General features: G+C 35.1%; 1 protein-coding gene across 2 annotated transcripts; it reads left to right on the forward strand.

Moving 5' to 3' along the window:
- The first annotated feature begins 717 nt into the window (after window positions 1–717).
- LOC134532864 (protein VAC14 homolog) lies at window positions 718–19,511 on the forward strand. Of its 2 annotated transcripts, none has more exons than XM_063369862.1 (14): window positions 718–1,088; window positions 3,164–3,314; window positions 4,196–4,426; window positions 7,659–7,876; window positions 8,686–8,806; window positions 9,229–9,352; window positions 11,791–12,026; window positions 13,060–13,192; window positions 14,474–14,597; window positions 15,074–15,248; window positions 16,533–16,651; window positions 18,052–18,131; window positions 18,216–18,366; window positions 18,965–19,511. In XM_063369862.1, exons 1-14 carry the CDS (start codon window positions 988–990, stop codon window positions 19,128–19,130), a joined length of 2,130 nt encoding a protein of 709 aa, XP_063225932.1. In that variant the 5' UTR covers window positions 718–987; the 3' UTR covers window positions 19,131–19,511. The 2 variants fall into 2 exon arrangements, with proteins under 2 accessions (XP_063225932.1, XP_063225931.1); XM_063369861.1 differs by having other exon boundaries at window positions 749–1,088; window positions 9,229–9,361.
- Window positions 19,512–22,139: the final 2,628 nt, after the last annotated feature.

The raw sequence follows: 22,139 nt of genomic DNA on the forward strand, positions 1-22,139 counted from the left end.
TCCGCACCACTCCGCCCCCCACACGGTCGAACGGCTTCACAACCATATAGGGAAGTTCAGGATAGATTTCCAGCAGCATACCTGGTGGGGCACGCGGGGGCAGAGTACCCACGATCCATCACTAACAGCCTAGTGTCACACTAGTCTGGCGTCTGTAGAAGGCCTGGGAAGTACCTGACAGGTGCTACGGGCATCGCGGTGCTGCTGTTGTCCGCGGGTAAGGGGGGATACATAGCTTCCAAATAACTTTAAAAACTTAAACTTTACCCTAAGTTTAAAATGAAATAGAGGTTTAAACAATATTTAATTTTTATACTAAATCTCCTGTTCAACACAATGTTAAAAATTGTCTCGCCTACTACTAGTGCCTTTAGTCCTCAGCCCACCTCGAGTTTCACTAACCCAACAGAGAATTAAGTCAAGTTGTGAGATCTATCTACAGGACCGTGGACCTGCTTGCATCTTTTATTTCTTAGTTGGTTTGCTAAATAAAAAAATCTTACATATTCGTAAGGATTGTAATATTATGTTAATTATTAATTACTAAATGTAATTTATTTTATTGGCTGTGCTTCAAATTTTAATTATTATTAAGTAAATATAATTAAATTTTTAGAATCCATATTTAAGTGTTTTTTTTCTTCAAATTTTTATCTCGTTTTTTATCGCTTCTGTTTTTTATAGTCTTTGATACGTTAAAGTTTATTCTACCAAAATTTAGTGGTGGTAATGCCTATCTTGTTTACGTATATCATAGCTATTATTTTGAATATGTGTATCTGTCATAATTTGGAAGTCATAACCTATATTTTCAGGATATGAATTCTGTGTAATTTTTCCTGATAAAAAAAAGTTTGTTCATACAGTTAATTAAGAAATATAGCTTTAATTTTTTGTTTTAGTTCATTTGATAGTAAATTTCAATTGATTTTTTTTTTAAATTTTAACTAAAGAAGTTTGTTTTCTATAATACCGTTTACATTTACAATGGCAGAGAAGGATTATGCACCCCTTAGTACAGCCTGCGTTAGAGCATTAAACGACAAATTATATGACAAGCGTAAGGCTGCTGCTCAGGAAATAGAAAAGTAAGTGTCAATATCTGTAGATAAAACTTTATGTTTTGAAATATTATCCATATTAAAATTAAAATTAAGTGTTCTGTCTGACTACAGGTCCAACGTCATATTCTCTTCTTTTCTTAAGCAGTTTCTGATACCTAACGTTTTGGCTTGAGCTTGATTTATCTATTTTCTTAATTTTGACTTCCTTAAAACCCTGTCTACTTTAATAAAATTCTTTTATTTTTCCCTATCTCGTTAATATTCTTACGTTGCGGCTTTTCCCTAAATTAATAATCAAATTTCAAAAATATTTTATTTCCCAGAAAACAAGAGGAGTTCCTATATTACCCTGAAAACAGAGTAGTTATATTCTTACTGTTTTATCAAAAATCACTTTTTATAGCTTAAATTACATAACCTATGTATTGACGCAGCCATTGCCTTTTTCTTTTAACGTTCTTACGTATGGAGAAACAGGATCAGCAAACCTAACATTCACAAAATTCCATTCGAAAGCCACGTTATTGCATATTCAGTATAAATATTAAATATTTGTTACAGCGTGAGAATTGTCATTTATATTGTGTTAGCACCATTCAAAATAATTAAAATATTGTGGATGGTTGATTAGGTTAGGTTACCTACATTAAAAATATGTTGAAATTATGTGAATGGTTGGTTAGTTCAGGTTAGCTACATATTAAATTGGTAATTCCTTAGCAACCATTAAGAATATTTTACACTATTTTTAATGTAGCTATACTAACCTAACCAACCATCAACATGTTTTAAAGTATTTTTAAAGTAGCTAACCTAATCTAATGGACCATTCTTTTGATTTGACTAAAGTTCTCCAAAACATGCACACACAGACCTATATGGGACAGCAAAAAATGATGGGGCTGCGTCAGTGCACAGATATTGTAATGTAAACTAAAAACTGATTTCTCAGAAACCAGTAGGAATTTATCAACACTGTTTTCAGGGTAAATACAGGAACATCTCCAGTGTTTGAAAATTTTTTTTTAAAAAATAATTTCTGAAAAAGCCACAACGTAAGAATTTTACAGTGGAAACTGCATCTGAAAAGACTGGTTTGTTGGTGGTTAAAGAGTTTGTGTCGGGGGTAGGAAAAACAATTCTACCTCTTTCAGCACATCTCCAATTAGAAACAAATGAGGATGTAGTGATCTCTCAAACCCCCTCACTTTGTGCAATGAAATGTAGTATATGTAATGGATTAGGAAGCCTGAACAAGCAAAAACAATGGGTCAAGAAAACACCAGCGAGCATTGATGCGCAGTGCACCTCCAGTCTGTGTTTGGGAATGCAGTGTGGCACCGCTGCTATACAACCCTATTGTTTGCCGTGCAGGCTGCATGCCACTTGGTCCGACTAAGTAACATAGCAGCAGAGAGAGTAGACACTGCCATCTCTAGCAGGCAGGCGGAGGAGGATGGGGCTGATTTCTCTTTGGTGGCAAGACAATTATGTAGCGAAAACACTAAATAATATACACAAATCTTTGAGTATTTAAAATAAACAACTACATCATTACATAATGAAAACAAATTGTATTGAAGTAATTTTTATGGTGTCTTCCTAAGGTTATTAAGTGATTTCATTAGTCTGCATGTTAAATTATTATATTAAAAACATTTTAAAAATTAAAAAAAATAGAACATACGTATATATTAAAATACAAACAGTTACTAATTACAATGAAGATGCTTGTAGACTGTTGCCGACCCTTGGGGCCTTTTGGTATACTGTTTGATAGCCACTTGTGCACACACAAAGACACGGTGGCCGAAACACTGATGCATCTGCTTAAGGAAGGGTGCTATTGATATTATATCTTAACTTTTGTTTCCTAGGTGAATTAAAGGATGTGAGCGTAAAGTATTTTGTGTTGTTTTACTCTTGCATATTTTATTCTTTTGTCATTTATGAACAGAGGATTATAAGTATTTCATAACATTGTAAATAACTCATATTTATTGCTTTAGAGTTCCTTCAGCTTCCTCCCAGTGTTTTGCTAGAGCATGAGGTGAGGTTCAAGGTCACTCCGTGTTACAGTGGTTATTGTCTTCTTTCAGAATGGTGAAGGAATTTGCAGCCACACGAAACACACTTCAAATAAAGAAGCTACTGAAAGTACTGGGCCAAGATTTTGCCATATCTCAAAATCCGCACACAAGGAAGGGTGGTTTGATTGGCCTGGCGGCCATAGCCGTGGCACTCGGAAAGGTACAGCATTTATCTTGAATGTGAACACGTTTTGTTTGTGCATTGTGAACACGTTTTGTTTGTGCATGCTGAAACTCCAGAGGGAAGGTAGGTTGTTTGGAGCTTGTAGCAGTTCTGTCTCAGTGAACACTGGTATCCTCAGCTCATCCTTGTTGAGGTACGTGGCAAGGGGGTGGGGAGCCTTGTCAGCCCGACCACTTGAGGTGTGCTCGGGAACACAAGTGACAAGTGCTGGGAATACCAATGTTAATGGTGAGCACAATCACCTCCAGTTTTCCGTCCCAAGTGAAGAGGCTTCGGCTGTGAGTAAGAAGCTGTGGGGAGCTAAGCTTGGAGCTGTATGGCTATGGCCCCATTGTTTTTAAAAGATTTCTATTATAATGTTGCAATATTAAACTATTAGGCTAAATGAACTAATGAACATATGTTACAGATGTCACCGTGTCATAATGATAAATTATCTTGGCTTTCAAGGTTGGTTCACATCAATGTTATAGATTATGCTGATGTTTCACTCAGCAGTCTGCAGGAATATTCAGGGTTTAGAAACTGATGTAACAACGCTGAATATGTGTGCTGCAGTGCAGACAGAGACGCCAGTGCTATCTACCACTTCGACACGGCTCACCCTGGAAAGCCAAGATAGTTTATTAGACAATGGCAGTGAAAGTCTGCAAGCCACTTTGTGCTAGGCCTATAATATTATTTCATTGCAGCAAAAAAAAAAAATTTGTTTTAAATCTCATTAATGAGATATTGTATAAAATTGCAGATTACGAAAGCAATTCTGAACTAAAAACCTTATTTTGTAGAAGGAATGCTTATGACACTAGTTAGTTTTGTACTCAGTAGTAACATGAACAGCACATTTCCAATTTCAGGATGCTTCGGAATACACAAGCGAACTGGTACACCCCATTCTGGTGTGCTTCTCTGACTCTGACCTGAGAGTACGGTACTACGCTTGCGAATCCTTGTACAACGTGGTGAAAGTCGCTCGGAGCGCAGTCCTGGTACACTTCACCGACATATTCAGTGCTCTGAGCAAACTAGCGGCCGACCCCGACCAGAACGTCAAAGGTGGATCGGAGCATCTCGACAGGCTGATGAAGGTGAAATGAATATGCACTGCCAACTTACAACTTGAGCAACCCTTAAGTTGAGCTTATCATGAAATCAGTATTATGTATTTCATAGTTTTATGCATTTCATTAGTGCGCGAATAGTAGAGAAAGAAACAGAGCAACACAAATCAGGGATTAAGAAACCAACTTAGCATTCGCCCGCAATAAAAGCCTTAATTTGTTTCATGATTCCAGATATTTAAATGAACTTAATTTATTTTTTACCTAATTAACAACACAATACCAGAAGCATAAATGTTTGAAGTGTTTTTTTTATAACTATTACACTTTCTCTTGCAGTAGTTCACATAAGTACAGTTGTAAAAATTTGTCATTTAAACATTTTTATATTCAGTATTAAGATTTACTGTTGTACCAATTGTCAGGGTAAATTTACTAAATTTTGGTAGTGCTAACATTTTTCATGTATGCAGCCCTTTATTATGTTTCTTTTCATTATCTTTACTTTACCATTATGTATGACAAGTAGCCGATAACAAATATGTTAGTGATTAATCTTGGAAACAAGATTTTATGGTTTTATTGACGTGACAACGTCTAATAAATCGATGAACACCGGCTGCACGCACGAAACAGTGTCCCACTACGGATGTGTCCTATTTGCTCATTGTACGCATGCGTGGCATCTCTCTTCATGCTCATTGTAGGGCCTATGCATGCGTGGCATCTCTCTTCCACTCGATTGGAACAACCATCGATTTGACTTTTCAATCATATTTTCGTCGTTTGAATTATTAATATTATGTAATTTAACGATTGTCCACCGATTTTCAGCACAATCAGTACAGTTATTTAAAAGTAATGTTGAATATTCAAATACGTTTTGAACCAACAATGGTGTTTTACATTTACACATAATAATGCAAATTACAACCGGGATCTTTTGCACAATGTTTTAAAAAATATTGTAACACATTATAAATAAGTTTGGTGTATTTGGGATGCGTATTTGTTATAAAATCTAGTTATAAAAACGAAATAATATTATTCCCCTACCGTGAACAAAATTTTTATAAATGTATATATAACATCGGAAACTATTAATTATCGAATATGGCCTCGTGGGTGAGCGATCAGCGGCGCTATCTTCTAATTGTAAGGTTTTCGGTTCGAATCCTGGCAGGCGCGAAATTTTTTTTTGTACTTGTAAAAATAAATACGACGCACATAACATTTCAAAAGTAATAAATATATTTGAATAATGAATGCAAATAAAAGTAAATTTATTAATTAAATTGTACATTTCATTTCACTCCTTTGTATCCATACAAAATAGTGATAATTCGATAAAAATGATTCAATTTTATTCATAAAAGTATGCAGAGGTAGATTTTATCATACAAAAGATAGAAAAATTTAAAAAAAAAAAATTCTTCCTCAAAGAATATAATATTTTTAATGCCTAAATGGTTTGGTTGCAAAAACCTATTACGGCTCAGTCTCAGGCCGAATATGATATTTCCTTTTCTTCTGGATCAATCATTTCATCAATGTTTTGTTATGACGTTGTCACGTTAAACTATCGTCCGTGAACCGACTTTACAGACAACCAATTTTTTTTTTAGGATAATTTCATTTTTAAAATTGGCGAGTTTAGTGTTTTTGTTTTTAGTTTTACATATTATCTTTAGCCATCAAATAAAAAGTTAATTTTGTTTGTGGGAAATTTTGTTCCTGTCTCCACGAGGGTATCACGTTATACCTTCACTTCCGGACTGCAGAAGGCAATGGAGAGTCACCGCTCAACCATCTCGTCTAGCCCTCCCCAATCACTCCATGGCCATCCACACATTGGTGATTGCGGGGGACTTAAAACAGCCCCCAGGCTAATCAAACATTTTTTATAGTGGAAAAATAACAAAATAATTTCTTATTTATTCTATAGTTATTTATGATTTTAGGATGTAACCTCAAAATAATTGTTTATTAAATATATATGATAAATAGGAACAAGATTATACAGTAAATTGCGATAAAACTATAAAACTGAAATAACTTCGAAAAGTGTTTCATAACACAGTATAACATCAAAATGTAAGTTAATACACCATATAGAATTTAACCAAAACTTAATTGAAATCATAAAAAAATTAAATGTTTAATGTATGAAATTCAAGGACTGTCATTATTTCTGGACAAAATTTGTACCTAAGTGCATGAATCAGAAAAAATTTGCACCTCTCATTGAATCACTTTGACCACAAATGCTTGCTAATTTAATTTAATTGTTCTGAATGTATCCATTTTAGATCAATTTAACACAAATTATTTTATTGTAAAAATTCTGCAAATAAATTTTACCACTATTTTGGTAGCATAAGTATTACAAAAAAATGTTTTATAGAATAAAAACACCACCAAAACCCTGTATTGTAAAAACAAAATCAGACTAAAAAAAACCCCATAAAATCTAGGCTCTAATAATAAAACATACAAGTGGTTATAAAAATTTTTTTTTACACATTTTAAAATAAGATTATTGAAATATAGAAAGGCTGATTTAATTCAAATAAACTGAAATGAAGATCACTGACATTTAAGCTTTCAGATGACTTACGGTAATGTGTATGCCAATCTTGATACAGTATGTATGAATAGTGCTCAAGTTACCAAATATCACAATTTGCAGATACATGGACTAATTTTTCACTAAACAATATCTTGACTTGTATTTTATTGTATAAGCTACCAGTTAATTATTTTGAATAACAAAACCATAGACTCTTTCACTTTGTGTATAAATGAGGTAACAGTACTGTGGAATGCCTACATGTTTCTAATGATGGGACAAGTATTTAATTAGTTCTTTGATTCTTAAACAAAATAATTTATGTATAGGTATATATATTTTTAAGTATTTAAGAGAAAAAACTAAATTTAGTTATATACACACAAATATATACCTAATCTTCAACTACCTAAGCCTCTTATTTTTTTGTATTGAAATGGTTCAACTTTTTTTTAAAAATTTTTTTAAATGTTCAGTTTTTAGTGTAGTTTTTATTCATTTTTTTAAATTACGTCAACAGTGTTATAAACTTTTTTTTTTTTATAATGTATCTAGTTGAATACTGGTTTGTACTATAAACTAAAACATTTCTTGTGCTGTCTCAACTTACTTTAACTTTCAAAATACAGATAGTGCAATAAGAGAATGGGTTTTTAAAATTATAAATTTTCCTTACCACATTTGTTTCAGGATATTGTTACAGAGAGTTCTTCATTTGACTTAGTATCTTTCATTCCACTTTTGCGAGAAAGGATTTACACAACAAATACATTTGCTCGGCAGTTCATCATATCTTGGGTTTCAGTCTTAGATGCAGTGCCAGACATTGACCTAATTGTGTTTTTACCAGAAATACTTGATGGTCTTTTCCGTATACTCGAAGACCCGAACAAGGAGATTAAAAAAATGTGAGTACTGAGCAATGACTTACTTGGTGTCAATGTATATTCTTTTTAGTTATTATGTAATTAATTATAATAAAAATAAGGAATTATATTTATTATATGACTAAGCCAGAAAAGACGACTTGAAAGTTCGGTTTTAGTCAGAAAGAATATAATCTGTGTCAAAAAGAAATTTTTTGATGTTAAGGAGAATCCCCAATTCTATTATTTTCATTCATCATCATTATCAACTTCATTTCCATTTTTATTTACTTTTACAATATGATGCAATATATAATAATAAGTCAGATTTTCAGTCATGAAAGTTGGAAAGTCAATTTGCGCCTTTACTAAAGACCAGAGGCCTCTGGTAAGTAGCAGAACCTTGCTTATCCACATGTAATCTAAAAACTTTAGAGTGGCATTTGATAAAGGCATGTTAATTGTACACAGTGTACACTTAGTGAGACATAGATAACGAGACATAAGATGAACCCTTATGTGAGACAAATTTAAGCTCTTAAAACAGGATTAAGATTCCAATCTTACCCACAAGAAATTATGGTATCTACAACAATTGTTTCTCTATGATTATGTTTATGTATTCAGTTGCAAATTAATATATACTTAGTGAATTCAAAAAAATTTCAACTATATTAGGATTAATTATTAATTTTTTGTTCGGTTACTGGTTAAATGAGTCAGGAATGTTCTCAGTTGAGCTGAGGAAAAGTTAAGATAATCACGGTGGGAACCAACCCTTTCATCCATCATATTTAATTGCATCCGTCTCTTCTAAATGCATATTTAAATTAAGTTTATTTCTTTCACAGGTGTGACACTGTTTTGGGAGAATTCCTACGAAGCATCAAGCAAGATCCTTCTAGAGTAAAATTTGATGAAATGATGAATGTTCTCATTATACACGCTCACTCAGCTGATGAAACATTACAGGTATTATTCAATTTTAACATTCAATTTCTGTTATTAACTTTTTATTATTTTTTATGTTGTAAGTAAATATTAAAAATCTCATTTGTGAAATTTCATATTTATATATAATATGGCATTTATGAATTTTTCCCATGACAAACAGTGTGAAACTGCAATGACATATGTCCAAGAAATTGTATTAAATCTCAAAATTATCCATTGCTTGAATCATTTAAAGAACATTTGAACTATCTTAATTTTATATATATATATATATATATATATATATATATATATATAAACACACTCATTAGCAGGAACCTATAGCGAGCACAACCACAGATCAATTTTTCGAAGTTAGACAGTGTGTGTGGTGTGATACATGGTGTAGCTGAAGAAGTGCTAGAAGTTTTGAGTGCAATGAAGTACATATGTGTTCACAGCTTACAGCTCTGACCTGGATCAAGGAGATTGTTCAGCTGTCAGGACGAACCATGCTGCCGTTTGCGTCTGGCATCTTGACCGCAGTGTTTCAGTGTTTGGCGTATGACACAGAGTCCAGGAGAAGTATCCTTGGTATGACAGGAAGTTTATGCTGTTTTAAAAAATTTTATTATTCATAGATAATTTTTTTTGCCTAATGTTTTAAGATTCTTGTTATATGGTAACGAGGATTGCATGTGACTAGAACACATGTGGAATCCTGAAGGCTTTTATTGTTTCCAGTGAAATTACTGTTTTTCTTATCATAGTTTTTGAAATTATTAAATAAAAATATATCTTGTGCAACATAATGAATATAATTTGCAAGAAGTATTGCTATCTTTTGCAGATTACAGAATCTTCAAAATCCTAAGTTATATTTCACTGTTAATTGTATAATTTCTTTATGTGAGAAACCAACAAAACAGTTAAATACTAGTTCTACAATTCCTAGACACAGTAAATAACTACCTTCTTACATTAGAGTTGTTTAAGTCTGGTTAAAAAAAAAATCTCTAAAATTAAACATTCAACAACCTTCTGTTGAGCTGAAGCGGTTCAGTAAACTTATACTATTTTCAGCGTTGCTATCTTTTCTCCATAGTAAATACCATGTTTGATATGGATGTACAGTATTGTAAAAGGTATGTCTTAAAAGATGTACTGATGTAGCTCTTTCCACATAGTACAGTAAAACCTTTTTGTGGCGACCCCATTTATTGCGACCACCTCTCTATTACAACCCGATTTCAAGGAACCGTGAAAAATTGCAGAAAATACGAAGCAAATCGGACAGAAAATAAGTTTCTTGTGGTGAGTAGTGTGTTACTGCGTTTCTCTTGCAGACTGCTGTACTGCCGTAGGCAGCGCATATCTAAAAATAGATACCACTTCTTGTCCACCGCTGTCAGCGCTTAATAACCCCCATTCCACGTCCCTTTGCTGGCAGGGTGCAGATAAAGGTTTTTGTGGCAACGTGTTTACGTTTAGCTTTTTGCGTGTGTCTAGTGTGGTACGCAGTTAAGGCAAAGAAAGCTACCTGCTGGATTTCTCTTGATTTTGAATACTATCGGTTGACAATACACAGCGACCGACTGGATGCACGCCCGTCTCGACTTGTTTTAACTGCCGCAGCAATGTTTGTTTTGACAGCTCAAGCAATTATCTTTTCCCGTGGGTTCATAGAAAAAGGTCGCTTCACCCAGCATAAAAAAAAGGCTACGCCACTTATTGCCCACGCAGGAAACACACTGGCTGCCGTCTGTCTCCCTCGCATTTATCTTTCTTCTAACATTCCACGTCTCACCTCTCGCGTGAGCAATAACGAAGCGACCACGCATTGGGCCATTTTATGCTTTGTTTGGTGACAGTAGCTTTATTTTATTAGGTATATTCCTTTTCATAGGACCCTTGCTATTAAAATACATTTATATGTAAGTTTGAAAGCTTGTAAATTCCTTGCCAGAGATGACTGAACTCGAACTTGGTGTGAAAAGTGACATATTTTGACCCCTCCCTCGCCGCTTTGGTACCCCATTCATAATAGCCCAATTTTACGGGAGAAGGGAGGGTGAAATGAGCATTTTCTCACTGAAGGTTTTTCAAAGGGGAGCGAAGTTGGGGTGTTATAAGGGAGGACAATAGATGGTTTGTGTGTCTGGGAGGGATGAGCTAGCCTTGAAGAATGTTAACGAGGGGAGGGAGGGGTGAACTTACGCGTCATGCAGCCGCTGCTGCCAGCCAGCCGGGCGAGCTTCGTGTGCCCCCACTCGCGTTGCAGAACCTACAGCTGCCATATTTTTAAAGGAAATGTTCCATTATTTTTCTGTTATTCTTACATGAACATTATTGGAAGTGTTAAAGCAGACACAAAAATACGCTGTGTGTTAAAACTAACATATTTTAATGATCTTTCATTTCGTTTTTTTTTTTTTTTTTTAGTTTTTTTTTCTTCTGATTTTCACATTTTGGTCAAAATGTCCAATGTTTTGACGATTCCTGAGAATGTATTCGTAAAATCACTGCTTCGTTAAATCCGGGGTGCGTGACATCGGGGTTCTAGTGTACTTAACTACGGAATGCAGAAAACGTACATGTAAACTAACACATATTTTCTTTAGAGGTGCCGGTAGGGTGACGGACTTGTCATGAAGGTTGAAGTGGGTTTAAAGCAAAATTGTCTAGCATTGTGAGTGACAGCATCCTGCCATTGTACGGCTGGTTAGCGAGTAGCGGTTTGGGAAGGGGGGGGGGAGGTTGAAATGAACTGAAAATTTCGGAAAACATCTATTACGATCCTATTCCTGGGAACCGTGAGGGGTTGTTTCAGAGAGGTTTGACTGTAGCAGTTAAAAGAATCTCACAATAATCTGTTTTGTTTTTTAGCATGTTTTAACACACAACTATCACCAGGTAAGTATTTTATGGCTGGATTAAAATAATGAGACTTATTCTGTGGTACCGTTTTGAACTATGAAGTTCAGGTGGTCTACATTTGAGTGTTTCCTTACATTTTGCACCAGATATTAAGGACACTGCTAAAGCGATCAACTCGCTATTCATGAAACTAGTTTCGGAAGAAGATGACGAAACCTTGCTGCAGTCGAGCAGTGGTGACCAGTCGGCTGAAGAGGCTGCCAAGCTCGACCTGCCGTCGGTGGTCGACGTCCTCACCAAGTACTTGCAACACTCGTCTGTGCCCACGAAGGTCGCAGTGCTGCGGTGGATTTATCACCTGCATGTCAGGCTCCCGAAAAGTGTACGTCCCTTTTTGTTGCTTGCAAGCAGATCTGAAGTGCTGGCGAGGTGCTGTTGTAGCAGACTGTGGGAACTGTTTATTCTAGGTTGGTAAGATTGAAATGGAGCATCAGAAACAAATATACACTTATACAATTTTAATATAACTGAGACCATATGTTGCGAGATAGTAACCTACTGCTGTTAATGACTGTGATTGATGTGGATCGAATTTGCTGGTGTTTGGAACCAGTGTTTGGATCTATTTTTAAATTTTTTTTTTTTTTTTTTTAGTTTTGGATTATAGTTGCAGGAGATTCGAAGAATGTATCTTACATTTTGGCAGACTTTGCATTTACCATTTTATTTTTCAACTCTGTGGTTGAGGTTTGAGGTTTATTTACTTCTCATGTGTGATCAAAGTGCGAAAGCCAAGTATGTACAGCCAACATGGTTATTATATCTTGCTCAGAATGTATCAAGGTAGTTTTTGATTACTCAGATTTGTTAGTTTTCTAGAATTCAGTATTGGGCAGGATGGTGTAGCTGTAATTTCACTGAGAATCAAAATTATGAAAGAATATTTTCATGGCTGGAGGTAGCAGCGGTAAGATCCTGCACTGTTTTATTTCAGACCATTATGTTGGAGTCATAGTTTGTCCATCCTGATTTTGGTATTCTATGGTCTTCCATTATCTCTTGGCAACTGTTGGAACAATTTTGTACAATAGGTCATGGTGTTGTCTATTTCTTCTATAGTATATTTTAATCTCGTTATTGTTTCTGCGATCTATTAACATTGTTAGGTTAACAATTGTTTTGCTCATGTACATCTTGCCTGTAGATACATATACATACATATATATACACACACACATATATATATACACACACACATATATATACACACACACATATATATATATATATACACACATATAATACATAAGTAAATTGATTTGCTCATGTTTGTAATTTATTGTACCAATTTGTTCATTGTTCTGTTGTTATAAGTTCTTTGCTGAAAAATATTGTACTCTTTTTCTTTTCTTTAGATGTTCCGCCATATTGCTCAATTATTTCCGGAGTTACTGAGAGCATTGTCAGACTCAGATGAAGTGGTGCTTCAAGATTTGGAAGTGCTTGCAGAGATTGTTTCAACTTCTTCCACCAGGAATGTAACATCAGGTACAATAATGTCAATAACTTTGTGTTAATTTTAATGCATGGTAATAATTGAAATTGGAGACTAAATGTATCTATTAGTAAAATGTCAAGTGATGATTTTTAACTTAAGTTGATCAAAATGTAATTCTAATTATATAGCATAAATAATTTGTCCAGTTGATCATAGCTTAGCATACTAGGTTAGTGACCTTAGGCAATGTTGCAGTAGTAGGAACTGTAACACACCTGAAATTGTTTGGGCAACATGATTCTATTTTAATTTGCTCTTGCCATAAAAACCATCAAAAATATATCTCAGACATAAGCTAATTAATTTAAGTTTAACACAGGTTAAACATTGTAAAGCAATTAAAAATTTTATGCAGTGAAAAGTCGGTCAATTAGGTATTGAATTCCAATTCCATGTCAATATCGTAGTTAGTGTGACTGTTCAGACACGAGAACCAAACAACTTGTACTGGATTTTGTCATTGGTGGAGAAATGTGCATGGTATGAAAGCAATGATATGGTTGGCTGGTGTTTTGAAGCCAATGGCATTTCATTTTGGCTCACTCAGTTTTCTACTATGTAGTGTTGGCAGAGTGAGTTATGGTTTATTGCTTAGGCCATCAAAAGTAAGTATTGTAATGGAAAACGGTGAGCATCAGCTTGAGTAAATAATCGTCGTTGTTCCTCTTCGTTTTTGACTAGGTAACCAGAAAATAAGGCCCAGGCGTGTGTAGGCTAAAGTCTACAGTATCTTCATCCATGAATTCGCAATCAAGGTTTATCGTTATTTTTTTGTCATCTCAACTATATCTTCTTCCGTGATTTCACTTGTGTGTGAAACATCATTTTTGAAGCTGTGTGTGAAACATAACTTTTTAAGCTAAGAACATTTTCAAATATAAAAGGTAAAGTTTGAAATCCCGGGGTTTTCTTCACGACTGCAATCTCTTCACTCTTACATTTTTGAACAAGAACTTCTATATTTATAGCCTAGTAATTGACTAATGATTGGCAAAGTAATTTTGTCATTATTCAAAATCATTTAGTGCTGGCCTAAAATATTTATGGTTTGTGGGGAGTGGAGGATGTATAGCATTCCACATATTTTAGGTAATTATTTGGTGCAAGTATGACAACATAACGAAAATTCATTGTTTGTGACTGTTGCAGACTTTTTTTTTCAATATCCAGTAGTAGCATGATAAGAACAATGAATATTGTAAATTCAATCCATATACTAAATGTTTTAAGCAGTAATGTAATATGCTGAAGCTGAGAACTGATGCTTTCAGATAAGCAGTACCAGGCTGGGAACCATCAATTGAATCCATATTTCTCAAAGTTTATCACAAGTCTCCTGAAACTTTTCAGCTCGGACAGACATTTGCTCGAAGATAAAGGACCCTTCATTATCAGGTAAAAACTATCACGCAGAACTAATGTATTTCAGTAATTATGATCAAGTAATAGAGTTTCAAGTTAAGAAATTTGTTTTAACTTGGTAAGTTCGAATATGTTTGCCTTTGATCTTTAAAAAACACTTGATTAGCTTGAAAACTCTCAATACAAATTAAGCCTTTTGCTTACCCTAGAAGTGTTAAGGAAGTAATAAATTTTTTTAAGAATGCTTGAATAAAAATTATTGGAGATGTCTACTTTTACAAACTAGCTATAAGAGAAAATACTTGATGTAGATTTAAAAAAAAATCTTTCTTGTTTTTTTTTTAGACAGAAACACTGTGTTTAATTGCCTGATGCCTCTCTATTCTATCTTAGGTTAACAAGTTATCCTAGCCTAGGTAAGGCTTGTTTTTACTTAACCTACAAACCACACAACTTGCCACTCATAGGATTCCTGGTTAATATATAATGCAGTGTTGACTCTCTTTCAGACAGCTTTGCGTGCTATTGAATTCAGAGGACGTATACACCACCTTATCAAAAATTCTTGTAGAAGAAGAAAACTGCAGATTCATCAGCATTATGGTAGAGAACCTTAATACAATTCTGTTAACATCGTCAGAACTGTTTGACCTGAGAATGAAACTGAAGGATTTGAAAACTGAGGTAATATAAATTCATTTTGTATTAAAATTCATAACTTCTAACAATATTTATGAGAAGTTTACTAATTATGCTAGTATATGAACACCTATGATTTTTCTAGTACCTATATTTGTTATCAAATGAATAAATTTGTTGTAAACATATGGTAATTTATCCTTGGAGACATCCTGGCTGTGACTACTGTTATGACTGTTATAAGGTCTTAAAGGATATTTTTTAATAAATATCACAAAGACTATTTAAAGACTCTAATGTTTTAGTAAAGCAAATTTTATAATTATTTTTAATTGCAATTATTATTTTTGAGGTAGTTGTACTAATCTGTTATTTAATGGTTTTAATATGTTTATATGTAAATTTATTTTCATTATGTTTAAATATTTAACATCTTTTAAATGGCTAATTTATATTTTTATTTACGAGTTTAGTTTCGCCGGCTCGACTCGACTTGCTCGATTTTTCGAGTCTTGGCCCATCACTATTTATTGTGTGTGTCATCTGAATTGTGTGCAATATGTGTGTACGTGATCCTTGGAATGAACACTGCGGTGCCAGAGTGGCATGTGACGTCACAAAGACCAGCTGATTGCCCCGGTGTGGTGCGGCAAGCATTTGTAGTTGGATTAGCCTGTGGGTTGGAAATTGGGGCGGGAGACTTCGCACGGTGGCTCGCAGCCTCTTCAAGTACTAACTGTGGGCTCAGTATATTACCATCTACAATGGAGGATTTGCCAGCTGACTTCATTGCTCGTAGCCTAAGTTTCTTAGGCTACTGGGACATCAGCAACATTTTTGCATTTTTTCGCATAAAAATCACACCCCGTACTTTTCGAACTTGATTTTAGTGTAACATGTGCTGTGATTATGCTATAAAATATGGTATACTGGTGTTGGGGTGTCCGAAAGTCACTTCTCTGCTTGCCGTCTGAGGACATTGCAGCTCGTCGCCACCGCCTGCAAGCCTGAAGGTGCACCCGGGACACCGACCACTCCAACTCTAGCTTTCAGAAGGATTCCTCTCCTCTATCTGAATAATTTTCAGTTCTTTCCTTTTTTGTTTTTAATCAAGGAGACTTTGAATTTTAAGTATAATACTATCTGTCCTAATATGTTGTCATTTGAGTTGAAACAGGCATAAAATTGGCAATGTTTTCAGTTTAATATATTTTCCATTTTTTATTAGAATGACGGTCAATTCAATTCCAACATTCAGGCTTTATGGTATGCACTATAGGAACATAGGCTATCTAGTTTGCTATGTAACTAATCATGGTTTATTTGCAGGACAGTTGTTGCCTGTTTCGCTGCCTGTACGAGTCATGGTGCCACAACCCTGTAGCCACAGTGGCTCTGTGTCTTCTCACACAGAATTATTCCCATGCATGTGATCTCATATGCTTGTTGTATCCTTTTTGTGGCATCATAAATAACATGCAAAAATGTCTCCAAGTGGTAAGGCATGGGTGTATATTTTCATTTTTGTGTTGTCTGTGTAAAGTGGCCCATTCATTTATGACAATGAGTGTTGCTCGTGATTAAGTAAGATCTAAGTTTGTTGAGCTGGACTATCAAGCCAGGCTCTTACATGTATGGCTCGCTTAACGGAGCTCATAAATGCACGAGAGTGGATTGGTGAACTTGGCTCTTGAGCCAATATGTGGTATTCTTAATCATACACTATACTGTCATACTGCTAACTTTGCTAGTAGATTTCAGTATTATTACAAATGAGTTTATGAATGCAAGTTGCAGCTGCAGTGGTTGTCCTAGAGGAATGTGGTGAATTCAAGAGAAACATAATATGAATGTGTGGTCTAAGAAGTGGTTGCAAGAAAGAACAAATTCACACATTTAAGTATTATGAACTTTATCAGAGATGGCAGTCTTGACAACTACGAAAACTGTTTTAGAATTACTGTTTGTACGTGCAACAACATCAAATAAATGATGATTGTTGTTGAGGAAGAACATCTATTTTACCTGGCAGCAAAACATTTTAGTGTGCCCATTTTATAACATTATTTTCCTACCCTGTAGTAAAAATAACCTTACTATGGTATTAGTCAAGTCTATCAGTGCCGCAGGCTGCTAATGCCTGTCAACTATTTAGAGTAATTCCTAACGTGGATATTCAAACCATGCATATAATTTTATAGGCCTTATAATTGAGGTTATTATGATTCACAGCTTTTCAGAATCATCTGACAATTTATCTTTAAAGTGAGCATCAAGTACATATGTGTATATTTGCTGTGCAAGCAATCTATGTTGGCAGACTTAAGCATTCAGATGTACGTACTTCTGCAGTTACAACTGCTGAAATGTTTCTTTTTGTTTAGGTGTTACACCAATTTCCTTTACGTACTTTAACAACTTCCTCTTATAAATCAAAACCTTTTGAACAACTTTTTTTTAAAATTTGATTTTGAATTTAGACCGATGTGATTGGGCGCAAGCCGGGTGGCAAGATTTTTTCCCTAGTTTCCGCTGACTTTCTCTTGAATTGAGCCACACACACACCTTGCCATCACATTCTCCTCATCCAAGCATCCCATTCCCCTATCCTCACTACCATCTAGTTCACCCTTTCCGTTCTCCTCTGGTTATAAACTTGGCTCGATTTCTTCCTCTTGTAGGCTTCCTCCTCATAACTCATTGCCCTAGTCTCCTTACCCTACCTATTATAAATGATATACTTAAACTATGGTATAAAATGCCGGTGAATAACTGTTCCAAGTCTATCAAGCGTAGCAGTTGTTAGTGAGACAACGGAACAGTGTACGTGCCTTGACGCCGGTGTCAGCGGCAACCTGGAAGTGACGGTGGACTTCCTCGCGGAGATAGACAAGCTGGTCCAGCTCCTGGAGTCGCCCATATTCACGTGTAAGTGTTGCCGTCGCTGGTGCGTGTGTGTGTGTACGTGCGCGCGTGCTGCGAGACTCACCGCCACCCGTGGTGGTCCCGCAGATCTGAGGCTGGAGTTGCTGGCGGTGCCCCACAACCAGCACCTGGTGCAGGCGCTGTACGGCCTGCTGATGCTGCTGCCGCAGACCGAGGCCTTCCACACGCTGAGGCAGCGGCTGGACTGCATCCCGGGCCTGCACCTGCAGTGCGCCAGGTGACACCTCGTGTTCCCAGCCCGCCCGACGCTCCGTTACTTCACTTCCGTCCCAGCTCGGTTGTGGGGTTTTTATTTTCTATCTTCGTATGAGCTAAACTGAAAATGCGGAATGGATTGTTTTGCTCTTGCTGGGTCATCAAATGGTTGTTGAAAACAATTCAGTTACATCAAAAAGAAGATACTCTGTGCGTTAGTCCTAAACTTCTTTTATAGGTATTTTTAAGCCAAACTCAAATCATGGAATAGGCCAATTGCTGCTGTTTCCCAGATGAATGATGGTGAAGTTGCATTCTCATTTTCTAGTTCAGCATTATGGGTACTCTTTGATATTGAGATTGTCTGTCTGCTCTTTGCTTTATTGTATTTGTTAGTGTAATGTTTGTATTTTTTGTGGTCCCTGCAAGTATGCGGTAAAGGCTGCCAACTGCGGTAGTGCCTACCGGAAGGCAGTGCCCGTGTACTTGCATTGACTACATCGTCTTGTGCATGTATGTGCCCCACAACCACCCACCTTATTAGTGCCCTGACTGTTGGTGAGCATATGCCAAATAATAAATTGTAGGTGAGAGTACATCTGCTTTGCTTTCATTTCCAGGAGCCAGACTACTAAAGAAAAGGAGTGCAACAAACACCAGAAGCACATTGATTTTGATGAATTGTTAAAGTACTTTATAGATGTTCAAAACAAACAGCATCAGTACAAGCAGTCTCTAAGGACAGTGGCATTGTTAGAGAAAAGTTTACGAATTGCAGACACTTAGCACTGACGTTTTGCCACCTTACTTGAAGGCTGTGAACTTAAAATTTTGATAAAAACTATTCACATACATTGGTCTTATTATGAGCTGGTGGGGCTTTACAGTATTTATAAACTATGTATATTATATTCTTGTAAATAATAACATAGGTGTATCAAGGAATGAAAAAAAACATACTTTTTTTTTTGTCTAAAAGTATTTTTATAATGTAACTAATTTCTTTTTTTCTTTTTGTTGCTATGAAAGTCACAATGTTTGTTTAGAAATATTTGTCATATGTTATTCAATGTAAATAAGATGTACAGTATTGTATTGTTTATAGTGTATATTACTGTGTATATGACTTATAAGTGCAATGACATTAAACATGTTATCATGGATTAATTACTTGTAATCTTGTTACATTAAATTATGTTGAATATAATTTATGGAAAATAAGATTAACTGTGTTTTGAAGGAAAAATCCTTAAAACACTATAATTTTAAGGTAACATTAAGTAGTATGGCCGTACACTGCAAAAAAACAACCTTCTTAAGAGTTTTTTTTTGGCACAACTTCATTTTTACTTAAGTTAATAATTATTTACACTAAAATTTTCAAACACATGAATAATTCATATCTAGGTAATATACCTACTTACCATATTCTGAGTAAAGTTATATCAGAGATCAAACAGCAACACACTTAAGTGTGTCAACTCATTTGAAACAACACATCTTACTGTTTCAAAACAGTGTGTTGACACAACACACTGGTGAGTAACTATATACAGTGTAAACTCTTTATAATGTCACTAAATTTAACGACAAACTCCTTAAAACGTCAAAATTTTTGACTTTGTTTGGTTTACCTTGTTTTCTATACAATAATACACTCTATTTAACGACAACAAACCAGCATCATAAATCAGAAAACAATACTTTCTAATTTGCTGAAGTTGATAAGAACTGCAGCTGTGTATGTTCTTTTGTTTTGCTGTTGTATTATCTAGCATGTGTTTACTTCAACTGATGTACCGAAGGTTCTAAGAAATTTTGTTTTGTATGATGAACTTGCACATGTTTACCTCAGACACTAGACTTTTGTCAAGTTTTTACACATTATCATTAATGCAGTTGCTTACAGATTTTCAAATTGTAAACATGGCTAGTGAACGAAAATCTTTGTGTATTGACGAAAAATTTTATTAGTACAGTCAAACCTCATTATTACAAACCTGAAGGGACCATAATTTTAGCACTTTGTAATAACGAGGGTTTGTATTAACCAAACTATTGGGATATCATGACAAAAAAAATTGATTGAACTTTAAATGCCTATATTTACAATTATAAAGAAAATTATACACACCGTTGGTAGTATAAGCTGGCTTCACTACATGCATGACAATATGTAAACACTGAAGAAAACAAACACAATGCAACACTTACAGAATAAATCATAATACAAACTTCAATAAACTTGCATTCATGACACATTTTCTATTCAAACATTTGGTTTAAAAAAAGCATCAATTCTGGTTTGCACTATCTTTTTCTTATAGGCATTGTTTACCACATTTAACTTTGGTCGTATCTACTGCTGCCGACTCCCTACACATAGTTTTGCCAACAAGATTGTTGCGATCCTTAAACCGTTGTAGCCAACCATTGCTGAACTTGAAGTCTGAAATTCCTAACCTCAATGCTAGGTAGTCTGCCTTCTTCTGAATCATAGGTCCAGAAATTGGCAAGTTTGCTGCACGCATTTCTTAAAACCACTGCAACAAGGTCCATTTCTTGATGTTTTGGGCCTCGCATTCTTTTTCTTGTTGATAATCTGCACAAACTCGCAAAAGCCGATTCAATCTTTTCACGATTTTTTTAGTATTGTCGACAACGACGATTGCGGGATGTTAAATTCTCTCGCAATTTCAGTTTTCGTTCTCTCTCCATTGTCTACTTCTTCAATAATTTTAACTTTAACTTGCAATGTAAGTTTGTTGCGTTTACGTTTCGCAGTTATATTACAAATAACTAACACTCAAAATTGAGGTTAAGATACACGTGCGTGAACAATGGAAAATATCAGAACTTTTTTCCATAGAATGTTTAAACTTCTACGTATGTACACTTTCGACGACTAATATTAATAAGGTATAGAGTTCTTTCCTTTTCGTTTTCCATTTACAACATGGCATCTTTTCTAGTTTAGTTACTGACATCCCCACTAGAGTTGAACTTTTCAATCTTGTTTTTCGACCATTTTGCGCTGTAGGATACATACATGTGTCTTTGGAGAAAGTTTGTTTACATGACGGTTATGAAGACGATTTACTTTAGACTTCGGCGGTGAAATTCGTATTAACCGTTTACTTATACACGTTAACAGCTACTTGAGGGATCAAAACAACTTCGCAATTCATATTAACCGTATTTCGTATTAAAAGTACTGAATAACATAGGAAATCATACTTTATTTTCCGGGACTGTGAAAGTACTTCGCATAAACGGGAATTTCGTACTAAGCGGATTCGTATTAATGAGGTTTGACTGTACGTTCAATATAGGTGGGAGAAAAGATCAGTGATGTTGGAAGATGCTTTGGATTTAGCCGCTCTACAGTGTCTACAAAATGGAAAAACAAAGAAAAAATTCTGCAAGCAGAGGGGGATAGAAAATCTGCTAAGAAATTAAAGATACCTCAATACGAAGATCTGGATCAAGCGATGCTATCATGGTTTCATAGATAACGTCAGAATATTATGCCTGTCTCGGGGCCGATCATATTATTATAGAATAGTAAAATTATATCTTTTATTCCTCTCCATTTAACGACCACTCTCTATAACGCCGAAAAATACTCAGTCCGTTAAGTGTAGTTATATAGCGTTTACACTGTAACTGACAACTGTTTGCTGGACTGCCATAAGAGAGCTCTATCACAAAGTACTTTAATAATAATAATAATAATAATAATAATTTTACACCTGCAATTGGGCTTCTGCCCGGTGGCAAGGAGTTCCCACCCCC

Source organism: Bacillus rossius, chromosome 6, assembly GCF_032445375.1.
Source record: "Bacillus rossius redtenbacheri isolate Brsri chromosome 6, Brsri_v3, whole genome shotgun sequence".
Classification (NCBI taxonomy): domain Eukaryota; kingdom Metazoa; phylum Arthropoda; class Insecta; order Phasmatodea; family Bacillidae; genus Bacillus; species Bacillus rossius.